We start from the raw sequence: 27,971 nt of genomic DNA on the forward strand, positions 1-27,971 counted from the left end.
ATTGAAAATGGAAAGAACGAATGATACACGGATTCATCCAGACTCTCCATGGCTCTCGCAAACCCTAAGACGCGCAACACCTCATTTAAATACTGCAGTTTGCACCTGTTATCAATTGCGCACGCAATCTTAGTTGATCACCCGCAAACCACGCAACAACAGCACACGCAAACCTTTTCAGTGCACACGCAATTTAGTACTCTTTATTTAGGATCTTAGTAAATCGGGCCCTTACAGTATAGTGGATGGAACCTGTAATAGTACGGGGTGTGAAAATATATCCATTGTAATTGGATTTAAAAAAAAAAGTCATATGATGTTACAGAGCATCTAGTAACCATAGCAACTGCTAGCAAATGCAATGCAGAGACGTTAACAGATACCATCTTGGCAGAACTACATCAAGTGGTGAGAGATACATCAAAGATTGTCAGTCAAGTACTGTACATGATTGTGCTGCTCTGACGTCTGGGACACATGGAGGAGTGCAAAAGCTACTACAAGATATCCTATATGTCTAAATCAGCTTCCCAACCCTGGTCTTTGGGGCACACTGTCCTGCATGTTTTAAATATTTCATTGCATCAACACAACTGATTCAAATGAAAGGTTGTCATTAGCTTATCATCAAGGTCTCCACAAGTCTGGTAATGACACAGTCATTTGTATCAGGGTGTGTTGAAGCAGGGAAACATCTCGAACATGCAGGACAGCCCCGAGGATCACGGTTGGGAAACGCTCGTCTAAATCATCGGCTACTCATGGTGATTGTGCATGCCATGTCAGCAGAGACTTTTTTCATGTGTGTAACACCCTCTACAAATTTTTGCAAGAAGCCCTCAACTGCTTTGAACTACAAAGAAATGCATCTTAAGTGCCTTCTGGGACAGCGATGGGCAGGACATCTCGCTACCGTCAGTCATTCTGCAGTCATTCAGCAATATATCATCCCCTTTGGCTTTTCTTTCTGAGCAATATTGTCATTCTTTTGTCATTAGATGATTTTTTGATCAATTGGTTGTGTGAGTTTGTGTGCAGAGAAGGAATGAGAGAGATATGGCTTATATCAAAGGCCTTTTTGCAGTTAATGAGTGAAAAATGACTTCATATCTAAGAGTATTTAAGAGTATTCATATATTGGGTTGTGTTTTCCTATGGTAGTTTTTGCCCCCCGTCATTACCACAATGCCCCCTATATGGCTGAGCCTGATGTCGACTCTGCGGGTGTCTGGTTTTTCATTTCAGTTAACAACCATAGATCAAGGAATCCGACTCCTCCACAGGCCACCGCGGCTGGATTTTAGTGTTTAATATTTGTTCATTACCTTTCCTTTCATCATTTTGTTCCCCACCAGCTCCCCACGGATGGGATCTAACAATGGAGGTCACAAAGTCCTGGTTGGTCACCGTAATCCTGCCATCTGACGGAACCGGTTCTTGTACTTAGTCCAACAGGGATTTGGGGACGGCATCAGTTTTCTCGGACCTGAAAGCAGTATTTTCTTCATGTTTGAAGGTTGAAAAAAACAAACAACAAAGAACTGGCAAAAGAGTCTGGCAGGCTTAACAGGTTTTGTTGAAAAAAAGCCACTGACTGTGTGTCTGTTGGTGGTTAAAGATTAAAGACCAAATGAGTATTTTCATATAAGAATATCAGTATACCAGTTTTAGTTTTATTTAAAGAAATATTTGACTATTTTTATGGAGTGATGTGTAGATGTCTCGCTCTCCCATCACTACTATCTACAAAAACAAAAAAAATCTAATATGAAATCATTTTTGACTCCCATCAAGGGTATCTTTTGCAGCAACTGCATATGGCTTTGCAGCGATGAAACGTGCTCACAGACCATATAAGATCCATGAAGAGGAAATGACCCAACAAAAGATTAAACAAGTGTTCATTTTGAACGGTATTAGCAGGGGCGGAGCTAGAGGGGAGGCCGGGGGGGGGCACTGGACCCCCCTGAAATGTGATTGGCCACCCCATATGATTGACATGTCAGGGCATCGCGCACGTCTTGTTGAAAGGAGCCAGTTGCGTTTTGAAATCAGTGACTCCTGACTGCTATGTCCCTCCTGTACAGTAGTTGGTGCTATGTATGCAATGTATGCATGGAGTCAACATAAAAAAGCTACTGAGAGGAACACAACCATGTTAAATTCTTTAAATGAGAATCGACAAAAAAAAGTGGAAGAAAATTGACATTATTTGAAAAAAATATAAAATGTGCTTCTTTTGACTGCAACCCAAAATATCGCACAGAGGGGTCATCGAGAGTCTGAGGACTCCGAGAATAAGGGAAACGTTTTGGCCATATTAGACGAAATAGCGAAGCATGACCAATTTATTGAAAAAAGGCTGGATGCATGTGGGAATGCAAAGTACACAAGTCACCAAATCCAAATTGAGATTCTACAGGGCTTAGCTAAGATGGTACAGAGTGAAATCATGAAAGAAGGGAAAGAAAATTAAGTGTTCAGTATGATTGCAGATGAAACTGCAAAAAAATGAACAAATGTCTTAGTTTTTTTTTACATTTTGCACAGTGTGAATAAACTTAAATTTATATATACACACAAATCTCATCTCCTGTGCTTAATATGTACATTTCAACATTTAGAGACTCCGATTGCAATTGATTGTTCGAGAAACTCATTTATTGTCATAGTCTGTGGATCCCCTGAAATAGCCTTGGCCCCCCCAAGGTTAAAAGTCTAGCTCCGCCACTGGGTATTAGGGGATGCTCTGAGCTAAAAAGCTAAAAAACCCACACCAAGGCTGCTTTGTGTCATTTGAAATGATCAAATCAGTTCATATTCATATGCGTAGGCTGGGGAGGAAACATAGAGGTGGAATATTGTGTTCACTGGGGGTCCACGTCACAGCGGACCCTGCTCTGTGGGCTGCTGAGGCCACCCCTCTTATTGGTGCTGGGACCGCGGCCTTTGATCAGTGGAGCTTTGCTTTTCTAAGTCCGGTCAAATGAACGGGGCCAAGCTTTGGCCTAACAGCAGAGTCCTTTGGTGGGCAGCGGGATCCGCATCTGGCCCTTCTTCCTGCTCCAGAGAGACACGGCCTCATGCTCATTCTTTCCTGTCAGAGAGGTAAAAGGCCAAGGCCACATCCATTTTTCTGATTTCCCCGTCGTAGTGTTTGTTGTAGTCATAGCACTCCTTGGGTGTAATAAGAACTGTTTATTTTCACATTCTATTCCTCACTCCTTCACGGATTAGTGCAAACTCCCAATCACCCACAGCATGCCTGAACCTTTACCTGAATGAAACGAAAAGGCTGAAAATCCCCTACTCGTTTTAGTTTCCCCCCACGAGCTCTCGTCAGGTTTCATTTACCAAACTCTGTGAACGGATGGCAAACATTGGCATCTGCTTGATTTAACAGGAACAGAATCGCATTCTTGTGGGATAAGTGCACAAACATTGCCTGAAATCTTTCATGGAGATTCAGCCTTTTGGAATCTGGGTGGAGCGCTGGCATTGTCCACATCCCTCACAGAGCCCAAAATGGCTGAGGACGTGAGGAGCAAGCCACAAGTTCTGCTTGAGCGCATCTGAATGCAACGTGTACCCCGAGAGCAGGGCAAGCCGTCCCCTCGGCCGTCTCAAAACCAATCACCCTGAGCTTTCTGCTCACACCTCTTTGCCTTTGCATTAGTCCCTCTTTCAGCGCCATGCCCGCCCCCATCTCTTTATATGGCCAGCTGGCTGGGCCACAAAGACCATGTTTCCCAGCTCCAAACGATCCTCAGACCCCCACAGGCTTTGTTCTTCTCATTTTCCCACTCACTGGAGACGGAGTCAAACTGCAAAAATTAAAATGAAGAGAGGATCGAGGGAGAGAGAAAAACATTTAAAAAAGTGAGGTAGAGTGTTGTGAGAACAAGGGAGGAAGCCAAGGAATAAGATTAGAGGTTCCACACCTCAGGGAACATCAAGAATTGCATGTGAGAGGAAGTACAGCGACAAGAAAAAGTATATGGACTGCTTGAAACTAACTTTTTTTTTTTTTTGCATTAATTTGCCATGAAGTGTGTTGTGATCAGTCACAAAAGTCACAAAACACAATTTTGTTGTGTCGGTGTGTTGGAAAGAGGTGACTGATGGAAGTAATGTCGACTTCTGTTCAATTAAACATCTAAGAGTCAAGGCAAAAACGGTTAGACATAAAGTCGGATTAAAAGAAAGATCTACAAGGACAACTGCATACCTCTATAACTGGAGAGACTGTTTTTTCACAATTGAATTGTTCAGGAAGAAGAGTCAGCACCAGTGTGTGTTGAGCATGCTGGACGTGCACTGAAAAGGGCGTCATGATATGACCTTGCTTCGCTGCTTCAGGGCCTGAACCACCTGCTGTCATGGCTGGGATCTGAGGATGAGTTTGTGCACACTGTTTTCACCTCTCAGTCCTCACAGCCCTCCACCAGAGGGCCTCATGGAGCTGCAGCGCTACAGGACGTTGGACTGCAGCAGGTGTGCAGTGCTGCAGCTCACCAAGTCTCGCCAGACTGAGGATAAGAGGAGTCTGTTTCCAGCCCTTTGGCGCCAGAGCGCTATCATCCTGTGGTAATTCCAAGCCCTCTGTGGTTTCCTCTGAGCATCGATGGTGTATAACTGTTCCTCAACTTAATCATCTTGTGTTTCTCCAAGCTTACCTCCACCTGCATTCTGGACCTAATCTTTGCACCCTCCTGGCTTCTGTGGGACCAACTGCAAACCCTCTGTGAAGATTCTGGACTTCCTCACCCACGGCCGGCTTCACAAGGCTCCTCTTCCTTCCTCCCCTCAGCTACAGCATAACACGCCTGCCTTCCAACATACTCGGCACTCTAACTCACCTTGAGTTCAGGATTCAGCTGTCTCCATTAACTCAACACTCCTCTTGGCTTACATCCACCTGGACTCCCTAATCCCATTCATCCCTCCCTAGTGGATCTTCATCGTCTCCACAAGCTCCTGAAACCCCCTGACTCCAGAAAAAGCCCGGACCCAGCACAGTCATTCATATCTTCAGAAATAAAGTGTTTTGCATGTGGGTCAGGTATTTGCAGAAAACCATGACAGTCATACTTTATTTCAAAATGAATGTCAGGGTAACTGAACTACGACGGAGTATTAGGGCCAAACTAAAACAAAGAAAATTGGAAATTACGAGAATAAAGTCATAATATAATGAGAATAAAGTCGTAAAATTACGAGAATAAAGTCGTAATGTTGCGAGAATAAAGTCGTAATAGAATAAAGTCGTAATATTATGAGAATAAAGTCGTAATATTACGAGAATAAAGTCGTAAAATTACGAGAATAAAGTCGTAACATTACGAGAATAAAGTCGTAAAATTACGAGAATAAAGTCGTAACATTACGAGAATAAAGTCGTAATGTTGCGAGAATAAAGTCGTACTATTATGAGAATATAATTTATGAGAACTCTAACAGGAAGAGCTCCTTCTTCCTGTGTTAAAATGAGGAATATTGAGCATCTTGTGAAGTTATATTTATATATTTATAATATATTACGACTTTATTCTCGTAATATTATGACTTTATTCTCGTAATTTTACGACTTTATTCTCGTAATATTATGACTTTATTCTCGTAATTTTACGACTTTATTCTCGTAATATTATGACTTTATTCTCGTAATTTTACGACTTTATTCTCGTAATATTATGACTTTATTCTCGTAATTTTACGACTTTATTCTCATTACATTATGACTTTATTCTCGTAATTTCCTTTTTTTGTTTTTTTGTTTGGCCCTAATACTCCGTCGTACTAAACTGAGGCTTAGTGGAACTTGGGCAAAACAGCAGGACAGTGACTCTGAAGCTCTGGTTTTTATGCCTCGCCACAGAACCGAACATCTACTTTGTGTACACCGTCCCAAGCAGCCCTAAACCGGTAGCTATACCTCAGAACTGAACAGGCATGTACGCTGTGAAGTACAGCCTTACATTGCTGTGCCTTAGCCTGGCCTGCACCTTGCCACAAATATTACTACACACCAGGTTGATGTGGACCTCTCACAGATGCGATTGATTCCCCTTCACTGCATTCTCCCTAATTCCCGCGACTACTACTTTGTCGTTTCTGGCTGGGTAACTCCAACGTTCACTCACATACAGGTCTAGAAATTCTTGTATCAAATACTGTATATTACATGCAGCATTATAGGGTTAATTTCAAGGTGTTCATATACTTTTCTTTACGCTGTTATGTTAGTAATTACAGAACCAAGAAGTTTCCCTGGTCTACCCATCTGAGCTTCTTCTGGGCTCTAGGAGGTGCTCTGTTTAAGAGAAGGTCGTGCTCTGTGGTCAGCTGGAGGTAACAAGTCCCTCCAGGTTGAATGCTCTCCAACCCATCCCATTGGAAACCCCTCAGTTCCCAGGCTCGTGTGAAATCATGCAGTGGATTCTTGTGCAGAAAAAGGACCACAGTATGGATATGTGGGCCGGAACTAATAGGATTGGTTTTGATTCATTAGATTCTCTTTCATCGTCCTGGTTGGAATTCCACTCCACGTCTCCTCTTGGTTCACACCATACTAATGTGGGGGGGAGGAGGGGGGGGGTCGCCTATAATTGAAGTTCTATAGTGCAAAAGCTTATTACTCTATGGAATCATCTGCAGATTGATGCTGCATGGAATCAGTATCAGAGCCATGTGAATGCAGCACCGTGTTAATCAAAGAAGTCACAATGCTGAACAGGATACGACTCAGTGGCTGCAGAAGGTGACACCAAAGGTTGGAATAGCGATGCACCCAGCAAATCACAACGGCTGTAGCTAATACATTCTGTTGTATTTTCAATGTATGTACATGTTCCATGAAGAAAACAATGAATGTACACATTTGTCATACAAGATGAAGAAGGCTGGATTATGCTATGGCTGCAAACATGAGACTCTTGAGACTGTAGCAAGGGGGATGACATTAAATTAACTGTTATTTATCTGCCTATCTATCCATCCATCACTTCATCCATCTATCCATAGTGATCATAGATAAATAGTCAATAATCTCACTATGGATCTGTGGAATATTTCCCTAAAATACTGACCAATGATTGCATTGTGTGCAAAACCTTACAGAGTAAAATATTCCTCAGTTTAAATGCCTGCGTATAAAATAAATATGCTCCTGTTAAAAAGCTATGTCATTTTTTCATTTCATTTCATTTCATTTTTATTTATTCCATATCATGGAAATAGTTCACATATGTTCCATTCCATGATGGAAAAGGGGCAAGAAGAAGAAAGCCTTATATACCAAGCCCCTTTCTCAAAAAAAATAAAACAATTCATATGAAGATGGTCTGTCCGTCTGTTCAACAATCACTACTTATATAATACCAAAAAAAGAAATAATGAAAAAAACAAAACAAAAAAATAAGAAAACATACACACTAACTCACCAACAATATAACAACAAAAACAACAAAATGTATTTTACCCGTTAAATTCATATTGTCTAATTGTGTGGTCTTTATACAATTTCTTGAACTGTTGAATATTTTTACAATCCTTTAAATCAGTTGTTAAGGAGTTCCATAATTTTACACCACATACTGAAATACACATTTGTTTTAAAGTGGTGCGTGCAAACGGATGTTTAAAATCAAATTTCCTCCCATGGTTCTTATCTTCTGAACTAAACACAAAAAACGTTGTATATTTTCAGGCAATATTCTGCTTTTTGCCCTGAACCAATAAAGTCTGTAACTCAATAATATCTTTAAGTTTAATTAATCCTGCATTGATAAAGAGTCCATTGGTGTGTTCTCTTGCCTCCTTTTTATGTATGATCCTTACTGCTCTCTTCTGTAAAATAAACAAAGGCTTGATATTTGTTGTGTATGTATTCCCCCAAACTTCGACACAATAACTAAAATAAGGCATCATACCAGGAAGCAAAAAAAAAAAGAGTCTGAAGCTCAGGCAGAAGGAAATGTACACACATTCAAACCTACTTAAAAATGCCCAATTAATCCCTGAAGGGAAATTAATTGGTGCAGCAGAATTCATGAGGTAAGTCTCTGAAGAGATTAATTGTAGAGATGTCATGCTGTGGAAGGGTAGGGTCTCCTGTCGTACTCTGAAGGGTCTCCTGCTGCGGCCTGTGCTGCACCGGATCTGAAGAAGGCTCTGACTGAAGACACTGTTGCTGAATCAGTGTGTTTTGAAGAGGATGATCAGGTTTGTCCATGATTTTCATTTTATGGAGTATCCTCCTTCTCACGATCAGCTCCAGAACCAGCCATCTTTATCACTTTGTTCAGGTCACTCTTGATGCTGCTCCCCCAACACATAACTGCAGATGTGATTGAACTCTCCACAATAGACTTATACTGTGCAGGATTTACAACATCTTGCTGCAAACACTGAAGGACCTAAGCTTCCATAAAAAGTAAAAATATCTGAAGGAGGAAGTCCTTACTGCCCTTTCAGTCTTTCTCAAACAGAAAGGTGATACATCTTTGTAAAAGTACAAGACAACAAATTGTCAAAAACAAACTTAAACATGGCCAAAAGTGCTAGATTTCTAAAACTTTGAAAAGGAAAATGGTGAAAAAATGTCAACAAAAACCCCCACTGGACTACTGGACTTAATGTTTCAGGAAGATGGCGACCCGGAGTGTTCATCATTTCGGCCTTGGTATGTTTTTTTCTTTTCTTTGTTCTCGTTTCAAGTGAACACATCAGGAAAACACTTCAAGTTTGCTGGATGGATATTGGCTTTTGTTCTTTTGGAACCAAATTGCCTATAATCATTTCAGGCCATCATCATTGACACAGAACAGATTTCATAAAAACTAATAACAATTTTGTCCTAATGCAGCACTTAAAAAACATTTGCAAATTTGAGATCAAAAGGTTTTTGTGTAGGTTGCATCACTTTTACAACACTAAGATTTATTTGGTCTTTCTCTGTTCTTGTGGAGTCTTCGGCCCCTTTGCCATGATGTCCACTGTTGCTCTGGGAGCTGCTTGTATCGTTGGTGTGAGGTAGTGTTGTAAAACGATACGCAGTCGTAGCAAGAGACGGCCGGGAGTTCAAAGTTACCTCGGTTGAGTTTTGCCGATAGAGGAGATGGGAGAACATGACAGCTTGACCACACCTCCTAACATGAGGATCTAGTGCTGCCATCCATCTATTCATCCATCCATCCATCCATCCATCAAGAAAATTCTATTTATATTAGAAAAAAGAAAAAAAGACCGGCACCTGCATGCCTCTCGGCCAAATTTCTGTCAATGAATATTAGAGAATGTGTTTCAACTAACAAACACCCGTCTACATGGTTCAGTCCTGTCAAACTGCAGTGAGCTCACAAGCTCTGGGACAAACTTGGATGAGACATGGATGAAACTTCAAAAGATCTTTATTAAACATGCTTTGGACTCAAGAGTAGAGGACTCAGCTTGTTATCAACACCAAGTTCAAAATCCTTTCCCTCTGATTGGATGGAGGTGCATTAGTGTCTATGGAATGGACGGCTGGAACATCTGGAAAGGAAATGACGCTGAAAAGGTATATCCAGGTTTTAGAGCAACACAGGCTCCACATTTAAACATTTTTCAGGGAAGGCCTTGCGTCTTTCAGCAAGATAATAGAGCACATATTGAATCCCTCACAACAGCATGGCTTCTAAGTGGAATAGTCCAGTCCAGGTCCAGTCCACTGACCTGCCTGCGGCCCAGACCTTCACCAAGAGCCAAAACAGAGTGGACAGTTGAGCAGCTGCGATGCTCCGTCACACCAGAACGGGACCGTACTTTTCAACACAAATGTGCGTGAGTTAAATGTGCGTCATGTGCTGCTTGTACGAAAACAATTAGAATGAATCAGACAAATCAGACAAGAGCACCAACTCTCCATCTGAGCCCGTCACACCAGCCCTGTTCATGAGATGGTTCGTCCATGGTTCCACCTCTGATGATGATGAGGAGGATGATGAACAGTTCACTGGCTTCTCAAGTCTTTGGCATACACCGGCTCCAGGAAATGCATGGGGAGCAGCATGAAGAGTGCCACCACGAACGCCACGCTGGCCACAGCCAGAAGCACATAGCGGCCGATGAACAGTGTGTCTGTTATCTGTGGAAGAAAAGAAAGGATGAATCCAGAGGGAGTCAGAACACACAAGCACATTTATACTTTGGGTTTCCAGTGGATGGGAAACAAGTGGCAGCTTGTTATTTCACTATTTCCTCTATTATCCACCAGATGTCATGAGAGGGCTTTGGACAGACGCTCTGCAGAAACCGCTCTCATGGCCAGGCCTGCCCTTAGTCTCAGCTTTAAGGCTGGTGTTACTTTTTTTTTTTTTTCTTTTTTTTATTTAATAGGGACAATGCAGGTTTACATGTGATCACATTCACTCATTACAAACAAGCCAATGTGACTGATGTTCTGCATACAGAGATTATAGCTATTGCTAGTTTCCATCGCCTGTCCCTAGTTAGGCTTTTAGTAAAAGAAAACGAAAGAAAGGAGAAAAAGAATACAAAAATACATTCAATTTTCAACATGCAAAGCTATATCCTATTTACAATTCTCAGCTTGCAAGAGAGCACCCTATTAGCGGTTACAGGTGATTAAAAATGCGTACATTTCTGATTTTGCTTCAACCAGTCTTTGACATTTTTAGTAGAAACCTTAAAATCTTGAGTTGTTTTTATCTCAGTTGGCAGTGTGTTCCACATTTGAGAGCCCTTTATAGAGAACGCTGACTGCCCAAAGGAGGTCTTACGGCGTTCAACCTTACAGTTACCACTTGTTGTTCCCCTGGTGATCCTACCACTATTCTGCCTGCTAACTAACTTACATAAAACATCTGGTGCTAGGTTCTGTAGACACTTAAAAACCAGTTTGAGTGTAGAAAACTTTAAGAAATTATCAAAACTAAGCATGTTGTACTGTTTCAATATGTGACAGTGATGCCATCTCATCGGTTTTTTATCCATTATTTTTAAGGCTTGATTATATAGAGATGAGATAGGCTTAATACTGAACTGTTTTATTCTTGCTCTTCTCTCATACTGGTGAACCTTCAAAACTTCCATGATCTACACCCATTTCTGCCATTCAGCGTTGCATGAAGGGAAGCTTGGAAGCTGACAGGAGAGTATTTAGTGACAGGAGCACTGTCAGATTTAATTAGGGATATCTAGAAACATCTTTCAAACTTAATTGTCTTGCTGTTATGAGTCCAGTTTCATCACAAGTCATTAATCCCCAATAATCTGATTGTCTCATTTGGCACTTCAAATCCAACTTGAATGATTGAGCATTCACTAACATTTTTTATTTCATCTTAATAACTACACTGTCTGGCATTTATTTACAACATGGACATTAGCCGGGATTCTGACGTTGTTTAATAGACTTCTGACTGACTCATGACTGGTGACGTCACACATTTCATTAAATGTGCTGTTACAACAATGTGAAGTGGCAAACATGTATACCCCTTGAAATTAACCGTTTCTCTGCTTTAATTTGCCGTAAAATGTGATCTTAACTGCGTCACACTAGTATACAAACACACAGTGCTTAACCTGATAACACACAAACGTTCATCATTTTTCATGACTGTACTGAACATTAAACATTCACAGACTGAAGGGAAAAGTCAGTTTCTCCTTGTGGAATTCTGAATCGTTCCTATTTCCAGAACTGCTTCATCTCAGACATGTGTAGATTTCTGGTGCCACTACACAACATCTCTGAGGGCTGTTTTTCACTCCACGATCTCAACAATCAATGGAAGCAAACCGATGTTGAAGATTTGAGACTTGAGATTTGAGGGGGAAAAAAGTACCTTGTTGACATTATGTCATCAGCACATGCCTGCAGTAAACAATCAACGATAAGCAAGAGGAGAAAATATAAGGCACTTTAGTAGTAGCTTGTGTGCCAAAAAGGCTTAAAAAAGTAAGAAGCAGGGCAGGAGTAGGGTGTGGTTGCAGTCATGGTTAGGGACTAGGTTAGGTTAGGATTTCTGACACCGTCAGGAAACCTTTGATCACGAGACCTTTGAGACAACCGTGCTTGAAATGTTCACACTGAACAACGTAGGACCACTGATGTGGAGCTGCTTAATCACACTACGTGCACATGCAGCGATTCAAGCTGGTTGGAGATCATTTGCACACATCGTACTGACTTTTAAACTGCATGTGAACACCTTAAGCCAGTCAAGTCAATCTGATCAAACCGGATTCATCAACCCGCTGGCAGCACCTAGATAAGCCAGTCGCAACCGCCTTGTTAATGCCATGTGTACGGAGACATGGATATTACAGTCTGCGCATGCTCGAGAATTTCCCCCGGGTGGGGTTTTCCCCCGGGGGAGGGGATTCACCCGGAAGTGAAAGGAGACGACGCGGCGCTGCTCAGTAGTAGCTCCCTGGGGTGTCGTGTGACTGCTTCAGGGGTGTCGTCAAAATATTTCCTATTCTGACATTTCATATATAAATACTGTATTTTCGCGACCATACGGGCGCCGTGTGGAAAGGCATACCTTCAGTCTTGTGTCATTTCTGTACTTTAAAACACACACGGCGCACCGACCGAAACGGCACACACACAAGAACACACACACACACACACACACACACACACACACACACACACACACACACACACACACACAAGCACAGGAGTGTGCGTATTTAAAAATACAGCGGGAGCAAAACTTTGTTTGATTGTAGGCTACTTTATTTCAGTTTTTACATTAATCAAACCCATTAAGTCTCATCCTCTGTTTCTGCATTAAAGAGCTCCGCTAAATCAGCTGTGCCAGTCCGAATTCCTCGCTGTCAGAGTCACGTTCCGTGCCGTGCGGCGCCTCGGAAATGCACGCTTTTGCAAAAGCTCGCAAAATAATCCCAGCAGACACGTTAGCCCACGCATCAACAATCAATCTGCAAACTGTGGCATAAAAAAACCCAAAATAAACAGGACTTATGCATTTACAGTCAGAGCGATGCAGTGTGGTTTTTAATTATATTTTACTCTGGGGTGTCGTGAGATTTTATTCACTTTTGAAAGGTGTCATGACTGAAAAAAGGTTGAGAAAGGCTGTTTTAGACAGATTATTAATAGGAAAGCAGTTAGAATGCACTTTTTCCTTTCCTTGTTGTTAAGCGGAGGTCAACCGGAAGTGGCTCTTTGTTGAAATGGTTACCATGGTTACCTCGGGTACAGCGCCACCTAGCGTCACGGAGTCAGCCATGCTCTGGTTACAGTGGCTTATTCAATCTGATTCAGTCTGATCTCAGAACAGCATGTGTAATCAGACAAGTTGATCCAATCTTCTGCATGTCATTATCTGATCAGATCTGCAACCATGTTGAATCGCTGCATGTGTACGTACTGTCTTCTAAACTTCTAAATGGATAGTCTGACTGGACTGATGGATGCACTTTTTCAAGTGGCTCTAAACCACACCTCCAAGCTCATTTCATTAATTGGACTTGAGTTGTACAAACTGCTGGTTACTCATAGGTTACTTAGTCATCTTTCCTCCAGCACTGTGAATGTTTAATGGCTGTGTTCAGCAAATACCAGAAATAAAACTGTTTGTGCCATCAGTCTAACCCATTGTCTGTAGCGATGACTTAGATGAAAATCAGAACACATTTTATAGCAAATTAATGAAGAAAAAGAACAATAATTTTCACTTACTTTTTTCTTGCTACTGTATCTAAAAGGTTTCATTTAGTGTTTGTTCGTTCCTTTCGTGGATAATGTGTCATGTTTCCGTGCAGATTAGCTTTCAGCAAACTGAGCTATGAGCAAAGAGATGCTGTATGTGTGAGAGACATGTTTCACCTCTTGCTGTTAAAAATAAAATATCACAGCACTAATTATGCCAGTCCTAAACTTGGGGTGGAGGGTGGTTCAAACAACACCCCTCCCCCACAGTGGTGCATTAATAAAACATGGCCCACACACTCTGCTCCTGCTTGCAGTGTAATTGGCAAATTAAGAAGTGAGAGTGTTAAATGCATCTATAAGAGATGGCGTAGCTACATCATCCGCACTTCGCAATAAAGAACAAACACATTCCAAAACAGTCCCTGTTAAATCTCTGTTTAGACGATGGCTGGACTGCTGCTCATCTTCTCTCGTACTGGCTTAGGGCTGTTTTCTTGTCTTCACAAGCAGCTCATAATGGAAACATTAACACACAGCGAGAGCCATCAGTGAAGCGGTGGCAATTTAAAAAAAACAATAAACCCTCTAAACATCTCATCCAGAAAGCTGCAACATCAGTCGAAGAGCTGTTGCTTCCCTTTAAAAAAATAAAAAAATAAGTGTTTACTTTCTTTCTTTTGTGCTCTGTCACTTCATGACACATTGGTCATCATGTGGGCAAACAGTGCCACGGCTACTCGCACAGATCTCTGCACTGAGAGCATGATACTGGAACACCACAGGAATAGCACTACAAGCTGCTGTAGGCATAAACACTTGCACCGGTTCCATTTTAAATCAAGCAATTTTTGATGCTTTCCAACACCAACTTCACCTTCTTTAGTTGTATGGATCACACCGATGGCTTTAGAGGCAACCTTGCTTGCACCGTCTGAATTAATGAATACAAATATGAACGAATATGAATTTAACAGACTGTTGAAGGCATCAGTGATACAAATCTTATACCTGACAAATGACTGATGTTATCAGTCCCAGACTGTTTGAAACTCAGTATCTAAAACATTTATTCCCACTTCACTGAACTTCTCTATCCACAACTTATCAGGGTTTATTTTTCCGTTATAAATTCTTGTGTCTTCATTAAACATTCACAGTGCTGGAGGAAAAGATACGTGAACGTACCGACTAATTACTTCAACAAAAGGTTTCCTGCTCAGCCTTATTTCATCAGACTGCTCAGGAAAACTGGAGTGAGCCTCCCCCCACCCCACCCCCACCTCCAGCCTACTGAGGGCTCATGGAGAGCAGCGTCACTGTCTGGTATGGTAGCACCACCCAGGCACAGAGGGAGGCTTTTTACAGTGGTAAAAACATCAGAGAGGATCATTAGGACTGATCGTCTCTCTACGGAAACCATCTACATGTAACCTTGCCCCAAAGAAATCCCGGCTGACTCTTTTAACTACAAACACTCGGATACAACCTGAGACACAGCAGAGTGGAGCGTATAATCACACAAAAATTAAGGTTTTTTTCTTCTTCTTTCAAACCAGCTTTTATTCCTCCCACGGTGAGATTCATGGCAAAAACCACGTGAGAGCTGTGAACAGAACACCAGCCCCCTCTTTTCAAGTGCAGTTTTCAGTTTTCAATGTGCAATTTTATATTTCCATGTGCAATAATATTCAAACTCCAGTCTAGATGTTTTCCTGGTTAATCAGACACTGATGCAAGTGGCTCTGTCATTAACAGAGTTGTGAAGATCTTGATGAAAAGTTGACCATACATCTGGATCTGGTGTGTTGATGCAGGGAAACAACTAAAACCTGTAGGACAGTGGCCTTCGAGGACCAAAGTTGCTAATCTCTGCCATCCTGGCAGAAAAAATAAATAAATGGGAATTTCCTCCAAAATCCCCAATATTATGTCAGAATGTCCATTCCCCAGCAGAAGCTTAGCAGAGGCTGGCTGGTGCAGCAGGACAATGAGCCTAAAAATGGAAGTAAATTCACCACAGAATGACTTCAGAAAAATAAAATCCACCCTCCGGAGAGCTCCAATCAGAGTCCAGACCTGAATCCACAGAGATGCTGTGGAATGATCTCCAGAGAGACATTTCCACCAGACATCCTACACATGTGTCTGAGATGAAGCAGTTCTGGAAAGAGGAACGATCCAGAATTCCTCCTGAATGTTGAGCAGCTCTGATCCTGAGATACTGAAGATCTTGTTGAAGTCCCTGCTGCTGAAGGAGCTTCAACCAGCTGGTCACTACAAAGAGAAACTGACTTTTTACTCCAGTCTGTGAATGTTTGATGGGTGTGTTTCGTAAAGACAAATTACAAAATTTCTGTGATATCGCATTGGGTTTACAAACTATTGTGACCGAAATATAGATCAGGACACATTTTATGACAAATTCATGCCGAAAACCAGTTAATTCCAAGGGGTTCAAATATATTTTCTTGTCACTGAACTATTTTATTTTTTACGACGGAGTATTAGGGCCAAAAAAAATTTGGAAATTACGAGAATAAAGTCATAATATAATGAGAATAAAGTCGTAAAATTACGAGAATAAAGTCGTAATGTTGTGAGAATAAAGTCGTAATATTATGAGAATAAAGCCGTAATATTACGAGAATAAAGTCGTAAAATTACGAGAATAAAGTCGTAACATTACGAGAATAAAGTCGTAATGTTGCGAGAATAAAGTCGTAATATTACGAGAATAAAGTCGTAAAATTCCGAGAATAAAGTTGTGACATTACGAGAATAAAGTCGTAATGAATAAAGTGGTAATTTATGAGAATAAAGTCATAATATTATGAAAATAAAGTGGTAATTTATGAGAACTCTAACAGGAAGAGCTTCTTCTCCCTGTGTTAAAATGAAGAATATTGAGCATCTTGTGAAGTTATATTTATATATTTATAATATATTACGACTTTATTCTCGTAATATTATGACTTTATTCTCGTAATATTACGACTTTATTCTCGTAATATTACGACTTTATTCTCGTAATATTACGACTTTATTCTCGTAATATTATGACTTTATTCTCATAATTTTACGACTTTATTCTCATTACATTATGACTTTATTCTCGTAATTTCCTTTTTTTGTTTTTTTGTTTGGCCCTAATACTCCGTCGTAATTTTTTGTTATAATGAACACAACAACATTTTTTGGGTAATTTCAAACCAACTGAATTAACAAAACTCTGCATATAAAAGACTTTACAATCGCGGGATTTTCTACATTCCTTCCAGTCAATAAACTACTGTTATGAAAGGTAACATGTTTGTTGACATTGACCTGGGAACTCTCCAAAAAAACAAAACAAAAAAAAAACAACTAGCTTTTGTAACTATTTGAAAGGTGGTAGTTGTGGGTTCACTGCAGAAATCCAGGAAGTCCCATTTTTACCCACCCCCTTTATTCTCTTTGGCTGCTCTGGTATCTGCTGGTGCACAAAGGCTAGAAAACATGAGGCGGCCAGGACCGGGTTCTACTCTGCTGTTTCTTTGGGGTGGCAGCTTGCTTGGCAGATCTGGTCAGCTTATTGGCACAGCCAGAGGCGACATGGGGGAGTGTTTGTTGTGCGTTGCTGTTGGACTCAGATAAAGCAGAGCGGGCCTTTGCAACAGTCACTGAAGCGGCACTGTTTGGAGGCTTACAGTGTTGTGAATGCATGCTTAAAGAGCAGCAAAACTGAGGGTAAAAGTGCCCAGATTCTGCTCACTTTCAACAATCTGACTTTAACCTTTAGTACCTCTCAACAAAGGCCAAGAATCCCAAGGAGACACTTTTGCTGAAAGCATCTAGTGTTCAAATGTTTTCTGACTGGTTGAATTTCTGGAGGCTTGCCAGTGTGCGGAACCAACGACTGCTTTTAACGGTTGTTTTCAACATCTATCAACTTTATTAACACTACATTTTAAACATTTCTTCTCCCAAAAAGAAGAAAATTCTCCTCAAAACCTCACATCCTTCCATACATGTTGAAAGTAGAATAAGACTAAATACAATGTTCATCACCTTCTTTTATCTAACATTAGAGATAAAAATGTTAGCACTCTCCATGCATGTCTCTATTTTTCTGTATATTGATAAGGTAAAATATCAATTACTGTAGGTCAGAAAACATCTGCAGACAAGAAAAGCTAACAAACCTGTTGCCACTTTAATTTTACATGTATATATTCAGTTCAATTTAAATCAGTTCAATAATACTATACTGATCCCCCAAGGGAAATCATGAAACAGTTGCTAACAACTGAAGTTGCCAAGAATTGAGAAGAATCTTGGGATGGTAATCTGTGATATTGATTGCTTTTTTTTTTTAATAGGAGATGCCGTTGGAGTGAGTTAATCTTTCTTTCCCCATTAGCATGACACAGAACATTAAAGTGTGAGACTGTACAACTATGGCAACTGTACTCATGACAGCACTTGTAGTCCAGCTAAACGGACCTCTAGCACTGAATCAGCACTCACTTTCAGCTTTGTTCCCATTCATTTCTATTTCTGAAAAACATCTCCTTCAAGTGTTTTTCAGACTGGAATTTGCATTGTATGTGTTGAAAGTTTACAATTTGTCAGGCATGCTAGCCATCAGTGGAAAACTGAATAGCAAGCAGGTTATTTGTTGGAAAAATGGACCTTGTTTAGTTGTTTGAGTCCACAGTAAGCTTGTATGTGCACGTGCTGGCAATTGTAAATGCTAATGCTTCTGAGCTATGAGTTTTCTTTCGATCATCAAGCCATGTATTTAGAAGTGTACATTCATGCTTTGAACACGAGGCCCACATTGTGTATTACATATAAATGAATGATGAACATATGGAAATGAAGCAATTAGACTTTCAGTGGTGTAATGGGCTTTGTTCATAATCTTTGTGAAATTTTGCCAAAAGAGAAGTGCATTTGTTCCATTGCTGGGACCCAACTGCCCAATGCACCCACAATCAGCCAACCTTCCCTCACGCCCAAAAACATTTATTTAGAGACATTTTGGCAACAAAACTAAAACATTTAGCATTAAGTAGGCTACTAGCGGATCCAATGAGATGGAAAATACATAAGACCCTTGCTTTGCAGTCATAATCTTACTGCTGACACTTCTGCTCTCATACATGCCAGGAAAAGATGACGAAGATACCATCTAAAGAACTTACACCCTCTACGATGTCATGGAGATGATGATAGGAAGAAAACCCTGCAGAAGGAGGTATTCTCAGCCTGAAAGACATGTTGTTTTTTATGGCTAGGAATACTAAACAAAAAGTATGTTTAACCTCTAAGATGATAACTTGGCCCAAAAATACCCTAGAAATATTAGAAAACATAACTACTTATAGCCACTGTATATGTGGGTTAGGTTGTTGCACTTAAATAGAGAGCCTCCTCAGTCAGCGCAAATGAAGGGAAGATTTGTATCCTTGGTATCCTTGGTGCATCATCTCAGTTTTTCCTTTCAGTGTCATCCTCATAAAAACCTCATCAAACACAGATCCATGTGAGATGTGTAAACTCTAGTGAATTGTCACTGTGCATCAGAAGAATAGGCACCATGTTTGACAGAACATCCTGCTGTGTGCATCAGATGACCAGTCAGCTTATGTTGGCTGTTGAACTGTTGGCTCTGGATCCTTATTTTTCCCTTTGGACCTAAAACATTTGGTGGTAATGAATCCCAAATGGTCTTGCATAAAGACTGAAAGCATCTGAGACCTTCTTTTGTTTTCAAATGAGCCACATGATGCATTCATTAAGTATGAGCCAAAATTGAAGCCAACATTAGCACCACTAACCACATTTTTTTCAATATGGTAGTAAATGGTCTTATTTGGAAGGTTTTGCCATTGATTTGGCAGCCTGTTTAGGAAAAATGATGAATTTAAAAAAAATGTGCAGTCATATTCTTGATCAAATATGAGGTTATGTGTACATTTACGTCACTGACAAAACAGGCCAGTAAACGTGAAGAAACAGAATCGTAAAGAAGCACAAAAGTGTGTGTGATCAGTGGGTAACGCTCACCTCTTGCTCTTTAAAAGGAGGAGGCGTCTCGGGGCTTCGAGGGAAAAACACCAGCACCAAAATGATGGTGAGAGCCAGGAGGAAAACGGGGATGACTCCTAACCTGCAACACACATACAGTTCAATATAAGCAGTCCCGCTGGTCTGTAGGACTGGTAGGAAATCCAGGATCATCATAAACTACACCTCTGAAAACTGCAGATGAAACATTTTTCCTGTCATGTATACTTTACCATTTATCACTATTTATGCTGTAGTTTGTGTTTGTTGTCACTGCATCATATGCCATGATGCCAACTACCAATCACATCATAATAAGTCATTGTTTCATAGTCAATAAGTCAGAAAAATAACATTTTCTGAAATAAGGCATGTGACAATATTGCTTATTTAATAGGAGACAAGTCAATGACGTTTTTATAAATCAGTAAATCAATTGATATTTTCTGCCAAAAATCAGAATTTTTTCCTTTTGGAAATAATCTCACTTTTTTTTTTTAATTTCTATTCAACACTACCATTTTTTTTCAAATCAACACAAAAAAGGAGAAAAAGTCCAATGTATTGTACTTTTACCTGTTTTTCAGCAATCAAACATTTAAGCGACATAATTTTTTTTAAATCATGACATACAGTTGTTAAAGTGGATGGCGTACTCTTTCAAGTTGGCTCATTTTACAGTGGAAAGAAAAACTCCCTTTTAGGAGAGAAGAAATATTGATCAGGACCTGGATCATTGGGGCCCCCTGGGGGCTCTTGCTGAAGACCAGCCGGGTAGAGCAGGAAAAGGGAGATAGGAAAGAGTGAATGAAGAATAGAGAGAAAAAACACAGACACACTGTCGAAGATATATTAGTATTAATTATCCGTCACCTGGAGAACTAATGTACGTATGAATGATACATGGTTAGGCAGTGTACTACAGAGATGACTATATAAACAGATGTAGACAGCAGACACTGCCCCTGCACTGTAGGTCTATAGCAGCATATCGAGAATGAAGCTATGTTTAAGATGAGCTGCTTTAGCCTTGTTCTAGAGCTGGAGCTATGACTACTGGCCCTAACTAGGGTTGCAAAGGGGTGGAAAATTTCCGGTAAATTTCCGGAAACTTTCCGGAAACTTTCCATGGGAAGTTAAGCTGGGGAATTTTGGAAATATTCCAAATTGGAAACTTTCCATGGGAATTATGGGAATTAATGGGAATTTATGGGAATTTATGGGAATTAACTGGAACATTCGCTTGTGTGAAATGCTTCCACACATCAGATGGCAAACGTGGCATTTTTCTGCAGAATAACATAAAAAAAAGCTTGTAAAAACACTAAAGCAATGGCATGAACAGAAATATAGTTGGCTAAACAACTGGAATGGTCTTCAAAATATTTGACAATTGATGTATAAATTCTTGAATGGTTACAGAAAACCGTCTTGCTGGAGTCAGAAAAAACAGCATCAAATTTGAGGTAGCTACCACCATAATAAGCTAGCCTCTTAAATGGTCAATGAAATGAAAAATAGCTTTCATTTAGCACCTAACTTACCAGCTAGCTAGCTACTGTGTTAATACATTTTTATTTAATATTTGCAAGTTAAACATTAATACCATTATGGATCAAATATATTTACCCCATAATATTATCAAAACTTACTTGACTTTATATAGTCCGTGGGCTCAAATGTGTGGCTTCAATAGTCTTGTGCTTTGAGCTCAAATGTGTGGCCTCCAGGTTTCAAGAAATCACCTGTGCATGTGATGGAGGAATGCACAGTGTGGGGGCCTGTAGGGGGCGTGGCCTCAATAGCCCTGCAGTAATCAATGTGCTGTGTGCATGTGATTGAGGAGTGTACTTGCATTAAATCTGGTTGTTTTAGCCAAGACTATGCTACAATATATTTCCCCCAACTATATTTAAGTTCCCTGTTAAGGGCCAACCTTCAATTCTGTAAATGTCTTATTTATTCCCGTTAATTCCCGTTAATTCCCATATATTCCCGTTAATTCCCATATATTCCCGTTAATTCCCATATATTCCCGTTGATTCCCATGGAAAGTTTCAAACTTTGAAAATTCCCGGAATTTTGCAACCCTAGCCCTAACACACTAGAGTTTACACTAACTATAGGCTTTACTAAACACCAAAGTTTTAAGTTTGCTTTTAAAGGTGGAGGTGGTGTCACCCTCCTTAACCTAAACTGTAAGTTGTTTCCATGGTAATGGTGCCTGATAGCATAGATTCATATTTTTCAGAAAAACTTCAGTTTTTTTCTTCATTTTAATACTTTCTTTCAGTAGCTTCCACACCATGAAACCCTGTGACTCCAACCCTAACAGTATAAAAATAAACACTTTTTTTTTTTAAAGACCTGAAAGGTTTGGGGAATATGTCTAACTGCATCAGATTGTGTCCTGGGCTTTACCGCTCACCACTTTTTTTTGACACGGGTATGACTCAGACATCCTACTCTACCTCAAGGTCGTTATGTGATAAATGTCAATCTATGCTCCATCTAAGCCTTTGTTTGTACATTCTGTGTAATATTCTGGAGAGAGGGAGTTATAAGGTTTTACAATTGTCACTGTGCTGACAGAGACCATATCTACCCAACAAGTAGCAGAGCTGGACAGTGTTTCTAACACAAACAGAAATCATGACCCGTTTCACTGACTTCAAACTAACATTTCACATAACTTTTTACATTCATTGTAAAAGTTGGTAATGTTCCATGGCGTTGCCCGACATCATGCCATTGCCCTTCCTCTCCTTCATTAAATTCAAAGTACTTCCACATTTGAGCAGTCCTCTTTCATTCAGTACTGATGTTCCATATGTGCTTTGGGGTTGAAAAGTGGTAATTCTACTAAAGTTAATGTTAAATGCCCTTCTTCTTCTGCATCTTCAGGCTAGGACCATTTTTTTTGTTTGTTGTCTAGTTCTGGAGGACAATGTCACTTCACATCGGTGCACGTGACACACGGATGATGTTGTGAAGCTGAAAAACCAGCAAGCTGCTATGAATCAGATGAAAGGATCACTGTCAGGTTGTCATCAAGGTCTGTGTAGCGAGATTATTTTCTTTATGAATATCCTCAAAACACTTTTTGTCATTGTATAAAATTAGTTTTTCTTGTTTTTGTATTAACTACGTATTATAATTACTTTTAGGCACCTGTAATTAGTGTGAACCCCCCCCCATTTTCAGTGCGCAGCCTGCTCTGTCCCTTACAACATTATTTTTATTACGGTATATATATTTAATTATTATATGTTTGTAAAACAGTAGAGATGAGCAGCCTGAGTGCTTTATTGTAACTGGTCCACTAATTTGTGCCTCCTACCACTGTTTTAAAGGGGCTTGTCCTGGGATTAAAACCTGCAGTATCCAGAATCTTGCTTCCTGCGTCTCTCTTCCTGCCTGTGGTGACCATTTGAAATTTGCTATATCGGCGCAAGTCTCTTAATGACACACTCATTTGAATCGGGTTTGCTGGAGCATGGAAACATCTCAAATTTAGTGTTCATTAACCGTTGTCATCAAGGCTACTACAGGCTGACACACACACACACACACACACACACACACACACACACACACACACACACACACACACACACACACACACACACACACACACACACACACACACACACACACACACACACACACACACACACACACACACACACACACACACACACACACACACACACACGCTTTCTTTTGTCATTGCACTATCCACAAAGCACATGAACACTCTACCCCTTCTGAACATGTCTCCCTAAATGTATGTACTTTGTGTCTGAGTGTCTGTGAGTTGTGAGTCAATTGTCTACTGTAAAGTGTTTTTCAGCTACTGGATGCCCTAAATTTCCTTCAGTATTGATAAAGAATCCATCCATAGATGAAACATGTTTCATGCTTATATTTGTATGTAACACAGACATTCAATATACACTTTTCTATTCGTCCTTCTCTTTATGCATGTCTTAAGTTGGCATGTTTTTGTTTTGTTTGTTTACTGCAACACAATTTACCAATAAAACACATCACACAGACATTACAGTAGTCACCACACTACACACAGTGCACTTATCACTGTCTTGGACACACACGTTCACGCACTTTAAGAAAACTCACATCAGCTGCTAGATTGAAATGCATATATATATAAATATAAATATATATATATATATATATATATATATATATATATATATATATATATATATAAATAAAACACTTCCTGACAGTATTCAGAAGCTCTTCCAAAGCAGAGTTAGCCAATATGAACTCAGGGGAACATTTATGTTAAGGAAAACAATGGCAAGAACCAACGTTAAACAACGATGCATCTCAGTGACAGGAGTTAATCTGTGGAACAGCTTAAATACAGAAATGAAAATGTGTAGCACGTTATTACAATTCAAAAGCACCTATAAATACAAAAGGGATAATACACATAGGCATGTACCTATGGACATGTGTATGTTTGTATGTGCATGTATGTGTGTGTGTGTGTGTGTGTGTGTGTGTATACATACATATATATATATATATATATATATATATATATATATATATATATATACATACAAAGTATGCGTGTGTGTGTATGTATGTATGTATGTTTGTATGTATGGTAGGTATATATGTATATGTGTAGGTATGTGTATGTACTATCGTATTATTGTAGAATTGCGGGTACATTTCGCGTCTCCCAGAAAAACCTTTTGTTATCTCCCCCCAAAAAAATCTTTACTGGATCAGTTTTAAATAATATTGCTAATTATATTGAACTTTAATCAATAATAATGCTTGATGTGTATTTTAGGCACAATTTATACATAAAATATGAATTAAATGATTCCCACCCCACCCATTATTGACTGTCTTCAGCTCATGATTCACACATTCAACTTGAATTAACATGAAATAAGTCAGTATAATTTGCAGGTTTTTTGTGCTTACTCTATTAATATTTATAAAGTCAGTTGCACAGAGTATTTACTTTCTGTATTACATGGGATTTCAACATTAAAAATATATATTTTTTATCTGTCCCTATGATCTGGTCAACTCTGTTATCTCTGTTATAAAACCACATAAAAAACCCTATAGCATTCAAATAAAAACATGTGACCTGCACCCAGTGATGTCACTTCCTCTTGCAGAAAACATTTGGAGGGAGTTATGGTATGTTTTATTTCTTTTCTCATTAATTTGTACAAAATGTTGAGGATACACCAAGAGTAGATTAATTATATGTCAAATCTGTTATTGTGATATTATAGTGAATCTCTCATTCAATTTTTAAAAACAATAATATGATGAAAAGTCATAAAATGATGTTTTTATACATGGCATGTGTTATTTGGTTTTAAGCTAGCACATGGAGTTAAGGGACAAAATGGTGGAAAATGTCAACTCTGTTATTGTCAACTCTGTTAATCGTTTTCAAAGATTTCAACGATAACAGAGTTGACGATGACTAACAGAGTCAAATGTTCCCAATCACTCTAAGCATTTTGCTTTAGTTTATACATTTATTATGGATTCTGGGTATTTTTTTGTAGTGGGAAAGTAAAGATACAATTGGACAGTGGTGTGTCGTCAAATATGATGATGACTTTTATCCTGGGACCATTGTCGAGGTCAATGAGACACATGCAAAAGTCACATGCATGCACAATGTGGGGAAAAATCGGTTCTTCTGGCCAAACCGTCACGATACTTTGTGGTATCCCTTTGATGATGTCGTCAGAATCATCCCACCACCAGCCTCAGTGACGGGATGCCATGTAGAAATAAACAAAGTAATATGGGCCGAAATCGCCTATGACTGATTTTCTTTCGAGGGAGTGCGGGAGTTGGTATGGTGAAGCATGGGGGCCAAACCTGAACCTGAAGGGGCAGCAATTTAGCCTAACTTGAATGGATTGGACTCTTTGGCTGATTGGTTAGTGTGCTTGTCTATGGTCTGGGGAAGCTAAGTTCAACTCCTGGCTGTCCCTGAATTTGCCACAATATGATGCACATCAGTCTAGAAATGTTTTGAAAGCTATTTTATCCAGCTCAGTGTTGTTATTGTTCAAGTTCATGAAATATATGCAATTCAGATTAATTAAAAATGGTGTTTTTACTTTTAAAAATTGATGAATTTATATGATGACCATTAGACGAAAACATTTTGAAAGCCATTATCAGTAATGCAGGAGATTAATGTTCAAGTTCAAGAGACATCAGAGGTCATGAGAGATCAGCAATTCAGATGTATTACTGTAGTTAGGATTAAATGTTTTTACATTTAAAATAGTTTTAAAAGTTGCAGAGTCAGGCGAATATGTTACTGTTTTTGGTCTTTCAAGTATGGGTAGTCAACTCTGTTATTCATGTCAACTCTGTTACATCAGCGTCAACTCTGTTTGTTTAAGGTTTTGTTTCAAACAATGATCATTAAATAGTTTTTATTGTTAACAATAAATAAATAAGCTGTGTCATAACTAACATTCTCACTACATGAAATTTCAAAGCATTTCATTCATTTTTAAAGCTATATTTAGAGAAAATGCAAACCATCTTGGCTACTTTTCAGTTAAATGTGTTAATGTTTTTACTCCAGAAAAAAGAGTTTCTATCTTACAAGATTTAAAGTTGAATTAATGGATGTAAAGACAAAAGTTCTCCTAGGGAAGACATGGTTTTAAATTGTATTACATTTGAGTACTATATATATTTGACCCAATTTGTCTGCAACAGAGTTGACCGATTTTTCTGTTAGTACACTGATTTTCAGATTAAATATTATAACTCTTACAGGTTTAAGATTAGCAAATACTGGAAATGTTCAATTTAAAGTATGCTCTATGAGAATAAAACAAGTTTAATGGAAAAATTCATTCTTATTTTTTGTTTTCTGTCTAAACTTGAAATGTACCCGCAATTCTGAAATGGGCCATGTACTATCGTATTATTGTATTATTGCTTATACAAATACTGTATGGAATGATATTTATTAATGACATTGCACTAGTTTATAAAAGCTAACATTTCTTTGTGAAAAGGGTAAGGCGTCATAAGCTTAGGCTTCAGTCTACACCTTTTGGTCCTTGGTTTTTAGCAAAAATTGTGTAAAATTGTTATATATATATATATACCAAAAATGATACACCCATTATACACCCTGGTGTCTCAGCAGCACCTCCGTGTGTCCGTGTGTCTTACTTGGCGGATCCCTCAGCTCTCAGCAGCATTATCGACACCACCAGCGCCGCGATGCAGACGATGGCGAGGACGACCACGCCGGCTCCGACCTGCAGGACGGTAGCCGTCATTCTTCTTTAGAGATCTTAACGTTATGGAGCCAAAACCAGAACACTAAATATTGACTAAATGAGATATGAGTTTATGAGGATAGCACTCGGTCGTAAACTAAACTACAAACAATGCTGTGTTGAGAGCGACACTTTGTTGATGTAAAACAGAGCGTCACATAAAAGTGATGGTAGTATATTAACCAAGCGCCCCCTTCGCGTCCTGGACTTCCTGGTTACCAGAAGCGGGACTGTGAATGGATAACTAGATCCGCTGACCAGCCAATCAGAGGCATTGTTACTGAAACAAAAACATGTGAGGAGAACTGTGAGTTTGAAGCGCTGTGACCCACACAACAGATTAAAGCACATTCGAGAAACGTGAAAATTAAAATAGCTGAAGAATGTCCAGAGAGAGACAAATGTGAACTGAAACAAGAGGAAGGTTGAATAAAGCAGTCGAATAAAAAGTAATATGCTTATTTTAATCATAAACCAAATTGATTGTCAATAACTGATAATGACAAAAATTGTGTGTATATTAAAACATAATATTCTAATTGTAGTGAGCCCCATAAATGTATCATATAAATATTGTATAATTTATTATATAAATTTAGTCAACCAAAAAAAAGGCCATTAATAACAAACTACCTCCTCACTGCTTCCTGGATTTATGAGTAAATTGCAGCCAAGTGTTGCTATTGTCGGCCCTTGATGAGCTGATCATTATCAGATGTGCAGACCAGTATTATAATAATATAATAATTTTTCCTTAGTTTTTATTTTGATTTCGTTATTCAGTTTGTTTGATTATTTCCATTTAGTTTTTGTTAGTTATTACAGGAGTTTTTAGTTTTGTTTTAGCCTTGAAAATTGATTAGTTTTAGTTCAGGTTTAGCAGAGCCGGCCCC

The 27,971-nt window shown here is 39.3% G+C and overlaps 1 protein-coding gene across 1 annotated transcript; it reads right to left on the bottom strand.

Annotated features, from left to right (window-relative positions):
* Positions 1–9,830: 9,830 nt before the first annotated feature.
* tmem218 (transmembrane protein 218) lies at positions 9,831–27,272 on the bottom strand. The gene is made up of 3 exons (XM_061739091.1): positions 26,969–27,272; positions 19,745–19,847; positions 9,831–10,126 (listed from the first exon to the last, which is right to left on the bottom strand). The coding sequence occupies exons 1-3, from the start codon at positions 27,076–27,078 to the stop codon at positions 9,992–9,994; spliced, it is 348 nt and encodes a 115-aa protein (XP_061595075.1). The 5' UTR covers positions 27,079–27,272; the 3' UTR covers positions 9,831–9,991.
* Positions 27,273–27,971: the final 699 nt, after the last annotated feature.

The sequence above is a fragment of the Cololabis saira genome, chromosome 14 (assembly GCF_033807715.1).
Source record: "Cololabis saira isolate AMF1-May2022 chromosome 14, fColSai1.1, whole genome shotgun sequence".
Lineage (NCBI taxonomy): Eukaryota > Metazoa > Chordata > Actinopteri > Beloniformes > Belonidae > Cololabis > Cololabis saira.